The 9,560-nt window shown below is 41.9% G+C and overlaps 2 protein-coding genes across 2 annotated transcripts; both read right to left on the bottom strand.

The window, feature by feature from the left end:
• Nucleotides 1-1,447: 1,447 nt before the first annotated feature.
• LOC138899048 (uncharacterized) lies at nt 1,448-2,260 on the bottom strand. The gene has a single exon (XM_070185162.1). The coding sequence runs from the start codon at nt 2,258-2,260 to the stop codon at nt 1,448-1,450; it is 813 nt and encodes a 270-aa protein (XP_070041263.1).
• A 2,058-nt stretch (nt 2,261-4,318) lies between these two features.
• Nucleotides 4,319-7,909, bottom strand: LOC138899047 (uncharacterized). Its single transcript, XM_070185161.1, has 4 exons — nt 7,665-7,909; nt 5,992-6,308; nt 5,212-5,733; nt 4,319-5,013 (listed from the first exon to the last, which is right to left on the bottom strand). Exons 1-4 carry the CDS (start codon nt 7,907-7,909, stop codon nt 4,319-4,321), a joined length of 1,779 nt encoding a protein of 592 aa, XP_070041262.1.
• Between the last annotated feature and the right edge of the window lie 1,651 nt (nt 7,910-9,560).

Raw genomic sequence — 9,560 nt, 5'->3', positions numbered from 1 at the left:
ATGCATGAGAGCAAATAATTTTGTCGGATTGGCGACTGTGACACGCTTCTGATACATTGCAACTTCCTTAACTCGAAATTTTAAGGATCCTCCTCAAAATTCTCACCAGTTGAAATGCAAAGTTCTCACGATACATTCCTTGGCGATTCTAAATACAACGAGATCGGGCGAACTCAAGATCTTGCCCCCGTTTCTGACCATAGGGGGGGTGAAGAATTTATTATGATGTGACCAAACCCATAGGGCTGCCTACGTATTCCCTCTTAAACGGGAATCAGGTCAAGCGTAGTTCATGTTACATCAAATAGAAAGTGCAAACATAGTCTTAAACATAGTATCTCTTGACTGCGTTTGAATTGATCGATTTTGGCCAAACCTCTCCATCCATTTCTGCAAGTATAAGTGCTCCTCCTGTTAGTTCTCGGTGAACCATGTAAGGGCTTTGCCATTTGGGTGAGAATTTCCCCTTTGCTTCATCCTTATGTGGGAAGATTCGCTTCAACACCAATTGCACCAATGTGAATTTCCTTGACCTAACCTTTTTATTGAAAGCCCTTTTCATTCTGTTCTGGTAGAGTTGACCATGACACACTGCGTTCATTCTTTTACCATCAATGAGATCTATCTGTTTGTACTGGATCTGTACTCATTCTGCGTCGTTGAGCTCGACTTCTTGTATAATTCTTAAGGAATGGATCTCTACTTTGGTAGGGATAATAGCTTCGGTACTATAGACCAGTAGATAGGGAGTTTCCCCAGTTGATGTACGAATTGTGGTGCAGTATCCGAGCAAAGAAAATGGTAGCTTTTCGTGCCATTGCTTGTAGTTGTCCAGCATTTTCCTCAATATTTTCTTGATGTTCTTGTTGGCGGCTTCTACGGCTCCATTTATTTGCGGCATGTATGTTGTATAATTTCGATGCTTGATCTTGAATGTTTCACACATAGCTTCCATCAGGTCACTGTTGAGATTGGCGGCATTGTCAGTAATGATTGACTCGTGCACTCCGAAATGACAAACAATGCGATCCAGGACAAAATCTGCTACGACCTTCTTAGTCAAAGCCTTATAGGACGCAGCTTTAACCCATTTTGTGAAGTAGTCTATGGCCACCATGATGAAATGTGTCCATTTGAAGCAGCGGGTTCAATTGGTCTGATGACATCCATGCCCCAAGCAGAGAAAGTCCATGGTGAACTCGTTGCATTGATTTCGTTGGGCAGTACTCGTATCATATCAGCATGTATCTGGCATTGGTGTCACTTTTGAACATATTTGATACTGTCAGTTTCCATAGTCATCCAGATATACCCTGCTCTTAATATCTTCTTGGCCAAAACGAAACCATTCATGTGAGATCCACAAGTTCTGGCATATATTTCTTTGAGCAATATAGATGCCTTCTTGGCATCGACACATTGTAGTAATCACAAATTAGGAGTCCTTCTATATAGAGTTCCCCCGCTTTGAAAGAAATAACTGGCCAATCTTCGAAGTGTGCGCTTCTGACTGTGTAGAATTCTCTAGGTATTCTCTTTTTTCCAAGTATTCCTTGATGTCATGGAACCATGGGTTTCCGTCGAACTCTTCTTCAACATGATCACAATAGGATGGATGCTTATGAATTCCTATTGGGATAGGGTTGATGAAATTCTTGTCTAGATGTTTTATCATGGAAGACAAGGTAGCTAATGCATCTGTGAACTCGTTCTGAATCCTTGGAACATGTTTGAATTCTATCTTTGTGAACCTCTTGATCAACTCTTGTACACAGTGCACGTATAGCAATATTTTAGTGTTCTTAATAGCCCATTCTCCTAGTACCTGGTGTACTAATAGATCAGAATCTCCGATTACCAGTAACTCTTGAACGTTTATGTCAACGGCCAACCTGAGTCCCAAGATGTAGGCCTTGTATTCTGCCATATTATTGGTGCACGAGAACCTGAGTTTTGTGGATACCGGGTAATGTTGACCAGTTTCTGATACTAATACAGCTCTGATGCCCACTCCCTTGAAGTTTGTTGCTTCGTCGAAGAACATCCTCCAACCGTCGTATGCTTCAGTAATATCTTCTCCTACAAATGACACCTCCGCGTCAGGAAAATAATACGTCTTCAATGGTTCGTATTCTCCGTCTACAGGATTCTCCGCCAAGCGATTGGCCAATGCTTTCCCCTTGACTACTTTCTGAGTTACATAGATGATGTCGAACTTGCTTAGCAATATCTGCCACTTTGCTAACTTACCCATAGGCATGGGTTTCTGAAAGATGTATTTTAGTGGATTCATCCTTGATATGAGATATGTAATGTACGCACAGAAATAATGTCTCAACTTCTAGGCTTATCATGTCAAAGCACAGAAGGTGCGCTCCAACAAAGAGTATCAGGCCTCGTAATACGTGAACTTCTTGCTCAGATAATATATCGCTTGCTCTTTCCATCCTGTTTTGTCATGTTGTCCTAGAACGCATCAAAAAACTCCATCAAACACAGACAGATAAAGCAGTAGAAGTCTTCCTGGTTCTAGCGGGACCAACACGGGCGGTTTAGATAAATACTCCTTGATTTTGTCGAAGGCTTTCTGGCATTCTTCAGTCCAGCTTGTTGTAGCATCTTTCCTCAGCATCTTGAAGATTGGCTCACATATCACCGTTGATTGTGCTATAAAACGGCTGATATAATTGAGGCATCCTAGAAAACTCATCACATCCGTCTTATTCTTTGGAGGTGGCAAGTCCTGGATAGCTTTGATTTTTGACGGGTCTAACTTAATACCTCGGTGGATGACGAAGCAACTTTCGAGCAGGGACTCCGAAGACATATTTTATGGGGTTCAACTTCAAATTGTATATGCGAAGTCGGTTGAAAAACTTCTTCAGGTCTGCTATGTGATTTGAGCTCCTTTTGGATTTGATGATAACATCATCCACGTACACCTCTATTTCCTTGTGTATCATATCATGGAAGATAGACATCATGGACCTCATGTAGGTGGCCCCAACATTCTTCAAACCAAACAGCATCATTTTGTAACAATATATTCCCCATGGTGTGATAAAGGCAGTCTTTTCGGCATCCTCTTCGTCCATCCAAATCTGATGATATCCTGCGAAGCAATCCATGAAGGATTGGAGCTCATGCTTGGAACAATTATCGATCAGTATGTGTATGTTATGAAACGGGAAATAATCCTTAGGACTTGCTCTATTCAGATCTCGGTAATCATCCCACACCCTAACTTTCATGTCTTTTTCGGAACCGGCACAATGTTCGCTAACCAGGTCGGGTATTCGACCACTCGAAGAACCTTGGCTTTGATTTGCTTGTTGACCTCCTATTTTATCTTCAGACTCATATCAGGCTTGAACTTTCTGAGCTTCTGCTTTACCGGTGGACACATGGGATCGGTAGGTAGCGTGTGAGCTACTATGGATGTTATTAACCCAGTTATATCATCGTAGGACCATGTGAAAATGTCCTTGTATTCCCTTAGGAACCTGATATACTCTTCTTTCTCTAACAGATGAATGCTTATACGAGTTTCCTTGACTGTTTTAGAATCCCCTAAGTTAACGGCCTCAGTTTCCTCCAAATTAGATTTTGGTGTATTTTCAAAATTCTCTACTTCTTTGATAATTTCCTCAGGTATTATATCATCTTCCAGATCTTCCGAATCACTGTCCTTATGTCGTGTTGTCTCATTACATGTCATAGTCGTAGGTTCGCCATGATATGTAATAATTATGCTGAAAAGAATGTAGAAAGATAAAAATAAATAAAAAAAGCAATAATGCAAAAACTTTAAAAATGTCAACAAGTACGACTCGATGGCTCGAGTAATTATTTCAAAACAAAATACTGAAAATGTCTTAAATGCTCAAAACAATTTGAAAATAAGTCATGCTAATTTTCTAGGCTTCCCAGGAACTCAGCGAGCCCGGGATGGTGCAGCGGTCCAGTTCTTGAGAACAGCTCCTTCTCCTACTGTTTGAATGGTAAGGTCTTCCTCCTTCTCCTTCCCCTCCTCAACAATTGCACTGTAGTCCATGTCTTCTTCATCCAGAAACATCTTCCTCATACTGGACAAAATCTCTTCTTCCTCGGATCCCCACATTATGTCAGCCTGACGGAATGTCTGGTGCAGAGATGATATGGGTTGTTCCATTGGATAATAATGGACGATTCTATGCGGTATCCAATCCTGATGTTCTTTTATGGTATATTCATACCCGAGTCCAAAGTTCATGCCATGATATTGTGGTTATACGGGTTTAGTGATCCCCTGAAGCTTTTTGCCAAGACCCTTACCTGGTTAATATCCCGTCCACAACAATATGCTTTCTATCTTCTTGCTCCACCATTGATCCTTTTCAATTGTGTTCACCCACTCAATGCGGTGATATGTTTCTCTTCCCAACTTTCTCCTATTTTCGATGACTGGAATGGTCTGGTTGGTGAAGATAGGGTTGCTTCTGTCTCCATGAATGAACACCTCTTGATGATTCCACTCGAACTTCACAACCTGGTGTAGAGTGGAAGCCACTGCCCTAGCTGCATGTATCCATGGTCGTCCCAACAATTGGTTGTAAGTAGCAGATATATCTAGCAATTGGAACCCAACATCAAACCAAGTCATACCCATCTGTAGATCAAGGTTGATTTCCCCGATAGTGGCTCTTTGGGATCCGTCGAACGCCTTCATATTCATGCTTCCCATCCGTATCTCGTGCAGGCATTTACCTAATCTTTTTAGAGTGGTCAGTGGGCATATCTTCAGGCTCGAACCTCCATCTATCAGGACCCTAGCAATGAACTTGTCCTCAAATTTCACTGTGATGTGCAACGCCTTGTTTTGACTCAACCCTGCTGGCGGTAAATCATCTTCGTGGAAAGTAATTTTATGACTCCCCAGTACCTGTCCGACTATGTTAGCCATCTCTCCATTAGTGATGCCGGCGGGTACATAAGCTTCACTTAACACTTTTATTAAGGCATTCTTGTATGCGTCTGAGTTTTGCAACAATGATAAGATGGATATCTGAGCGGGGGTCTTGTTTAGGTGGTCAACAACGGAGTATTACCTTACTTGTATCTTCCTCCAGAGGTTGTCAGTGCCCTTCCCAACAACATGCAACTTAGGCGCAGCTTCTCTACTCGTTCCTCCCTAATTTTCAGGTGTGTAACCTCTGTCAATTCTAGTCATACCTTGCGCGGCATCTGTTTCTTCCATTTTGGCTTTTCCCTTTTTTCTTGCTTCCGCAACATAATCCCATAGGATGGCATCAGGCTCGTAAGATGGTGTAGGAGCTACCATTACAATGAAGGGTATAGCTACCTCGACGTCAAATGGTTCTTGGGTTTGTACCACAACTGGCGTGAGGGTGACCAGAGATAATTTAGGAGTGTCTCCTTCTCGAATGAGTCTGATGGACCCTTCCTGATCCCATTCCTCATCAGTTTCTATTACATTCACCCCCTCACCCCTATGATCCGGGAGAGGGTTATTGTGGATATTCGGTGTAGCTTCCTTTGCTTGTATAACCTTAGTGTCGATCAGCGTCTGAATCTTGTCTTTCAACATGCGGCACTTTTCAATAGTATGACCCTTTATGCTTGAATGATAGGCATATGTTTTGTTAGGATTGATCCACTGGGAAGGATTCTCAACAGCAACAGTAGGAATAGGGGTGATGTAACCAGCAGCCTTTAGTCTCTCATACAGTTGGGCTATGGGTTCAGCAATTGGGGTGTACTAACTAGGAGTTCTGCGGTCAAAATTTGGATGTGGCTTTGGGTAGTTTTGGCGGGCGGGTGGAGGTGAATGGTAATATACAGGTTGAGTGTTGTAGGTATGGTAGGTAGTGGCAGGGTATTGGTATTTTAGGGGTGAGAGTTGATATGTGGGTAGAGGTGTTTGGTATGTGAGGTGAGACTTAGGGCCTTGAGCTACCATCATATCGCCCACTTCTTTCTTTCTCGAGATACCTCCTGATTGCGAGGCTTTATGTGTGGCTTGCAGCGCCTCGAAATTAGTCACCATCCCACTCTTGATTCCTTCTTCTATCCCCTCTCCCAACTTGATGATGTCTGAGAACTTGTGATTCTCGATGACCATCAACCTTTCATAATACTGCGGATCTTGAGCTCTAACAAAGAACTTGTTCATTTGTTCTTCTTCAAGTGCTAGCCTTACCTTTGCAGCTTCTGACCTCCAACAAGTAGCATACTCGCGGAAGGTTTCTATCGGCTTCTTCTTGAGGTTTTGGATATAGAAAACGTCTGGCGCATTCTCTGTGTTGAACCTGAATCAATCCGTGAAATCTGATGCCATACTTACCCAATTTTCGCACTTCTTTGAGTTTTGACTGATATACCAAGACAGGGCATCTCCTGTAAGACTCTGCATGAATAGTTTCATGCGGATTTGTTCATTCTTACATACTCCCACAAGTTTTTTGCAATAGGTTCTCAGATACACCTTTGGATCACCAGTGCCATCGAATATTTAAAACTTAGGAGGTTTGTAACCCTCCGGCAAATCTAAATCTGGCTGAATTCACAGATCTTCATAATTCAGACCTTCAACACCTTTCCCGCCTTCAACACTCTGGACTCTTCCCGTAAGTTTCTTGAGTTCTTATGCCATGTTTTGAATGAGCAGGTCCTTCTTAGTTGGTTCAGGTATGTATATGGTTTGCTGCGGGGTATGGGTTAAGGTTTCTACATAGATCGGATTGCTTTGATGAGTTCTTAGAACTTGGGTATATGGGTGGTCATTGGTTGAGTTTTGGGGATCGGGAGTAGGTTGTGGTGCATTTTGGGGAGTGTGATAAGTAGTGGTTTGCGGGTATTGAGTTGGATGATGGTGATGTAATTGAGGGGTTGCACTGGTGGTGGGTTAAGGTTCTGGAGTGGTGCGAGATTATGATACTGGTGTGGTGCGGGAGGATTTGGAGCTATGGGTGGTGAACTCTGGTTTTGTGTGTTTTATGGCGGTGTTTGGTTTTGGGTAGTTAGATTTTGCTGGTTGATATCGGGGATATTGAGAGTAAGGGAAAGGTTTGCCAGATTTCGGACCTGCACAAGCTCGCCCTGTAACTCCAGGATTTTTTGCTCCAAACGTAAGACTAATTCATTTTGCCCCGGGGTGCTTCTACCATCTGAAGTTTCAACATTTTCCGCCACAATAGCATTACCTTTCCGGATACCACTTAAATTATCCATTTTCCCTTTGCCCTTGCCTTTTCTTTTTGGATCGCTAGGTGGAGGAGGAGGTGGAGGACCTCTAGATCTGGTGTGGTATGTTGATGATGCCAGTATGCACGAACCAACCTTTGGGAGTGGGAATAAATAAAGAAATAAAAACAAAAAGGTAACCAAGTCAGTAAGGTAAAATAAAAGAGTGTTTGCAATATTTAAACATGTTTCGCAAAAATCATGCAATGATTCGCGTCCTAATTTGGGGACCTCATTATGACTGAGGTACGCCTAAGCGACACATAGACTTGGAGAAAAGTGATGCCAACGTTTGCTTCATTTCATTAGTGCGGAAATAAGCCAAAGCAATCTCTTACTAAATAATAGAATCACTAATGGCATTAAGCCTTATTACATCGAAATCTAATCTAAGCTAGAAAGCAGTAAAGAACATCATCTACTTGGTCCTTGAAGGACCTTCTTCATGCTTGGCTCTCTTGACCCCATCAATCATATTTCCCAGATCGCGCATGTCCAGTAATAAGTAAGCATTTGCCAGCTTTCCTCCTTCATCTTCGTTCATGCCTTGACAATCCCAAAGTCTCTTTCTTATCTTCCGTTCTAGCTCCAATATCCCTTGCTCCAAGTATTCTAACCTCTCTATTGACTTAGTGGCAATCTCTTTCCATTCCTTTATCACCTCCATGTTTACTTTGTACTACTCCAGATGCTTAGCTTCAGACTCGAACACCCTTTTGTGTAGCCTCTTGTACTTCACCTGTGCCTCAGCCACTTCATCTATGATCCTATCTGTCACGACCCAAACCGCAGGGCCGCGACGGGCACTCGGTGCCTTACACAACCGAGTACCAATGTAACATATCTTTTTTATCATACCGTCATGGGTAAGTGGGACAAAAGGGCCGTCATGAGATAATCAGAATAAAACATAAGGGAATATTAGACATATAATGACCCAACATGATATAGAAACTTATACATGTGACATAAGGCCGACATAATCATTTGTACACTCAAAACATAGGTTGACAAGGCCGTACAAGTATCCATATACATGACATCTGTCTACAAGCCTCTAAGAGTACATAAACGTCATAAAGGTCGGGACAGGGCCCCGCCATACCAATTAATACATCTCCAAATAATACTGACCAAATAGGTAACTCCGGAGCAAGTGGAGTGCCCAAACACCTTCCGCTAAGCTGATAGCCCAGTAGGAGGACTCTCAAGCTGTCTATCGGGACCTGCGGATATGAAACGCAGCATCCCCAGGCAAAAGGAACGTCAGTACAAATAAAGTACTGAGTATGTAAGGCATAAAAGCAGTATATAAAGGCACGAATAAAACATAGAGTAAGAACTTAACATGTAAGTCTAAATAGCTCTTTGAATCATGAAACATGTATGTTGTCATGAATATGCGTATAAATGTCATATCATGCATATGCGTAAGTAACATCATCAAGCTTCTGAGGGCATCCCATCATATCATCTCGGACTCTGTGGGCGAAATCATTAACGTATACCAGCTGATCAGGTGGTGGTGTGTATATAACGCCATAACCTTTCCCCATACCCCATATACATATACTATACGCGTATATAACACCATCTGGACGCCATCTGGTCAATATACATGTATAAATGAATGCAATGCAAAATGAAGTAAGTCAATAAGATCTCTCGGAATGTCATGAGATCAATATGCCTTCGGTTAATATCATGAAATAAACTTTATCAACCTACGTATTTTCTGAGACACATGAATAGACGATATAATAACAGGACACATGGGAAATCAAGAACATAGACACCCCTAGTACTTCTGAGAATAGAGTCATTTGTGAAAGTTGCATGTTTGATCATTTCGTTGTTTCATATGGATCATGCCAAAAGAAAATAAGGGATATCCTTAACATACCTCAAGTCATCAATGCAACTCAAAAACAAGCTTACAACAACTAGCGTGCCAACCCTATAACAAAGGAATAAATGTACAACTTAGATGTCGCTAGTATATCACGTATCTCAAATGATAACTCGATTCTAAAATAAAACGGGCAGTATTTTCCCTGATTTTACTGCTCCTTCAAGACTACTATAGGCGAGATACAAACACAATACAATTAGTAACTCAAAAACAATCCAACTACAATTTGGGACCTTCAATACAACAAAAACCCCAAATATACCATAACACACCCAATCAACAAGTTATCAATTAGACTGAAATTGCAACGACGAGCGACCAGCCTACTACCCTACCACATGTTTTGTTTCTCCATGCCCTTCATCCTTCCAAACTCCATAAATCATCAGCACAATAGGCCAACATG

The sequence above is a fragment of the Nicotiana tomentosiformis genome, chromosome 9, assembly GCF_000390325.3.
Source record: "Nicotiana tomentosiformis chromosome 9, ASM39032v3, whole genome shotgun sequence".
NCBI lineage: Eukaryota > Viridiplantae > Streptophyta > Magnoliopsida > Solanales > Solanaceae > Nicotiana > Nicotiana tomentosiformis.
Note: the sequence above shows the minus strand (reverse complement) of the source record. Positions and strands in the feature narration are given on the sequence as shown.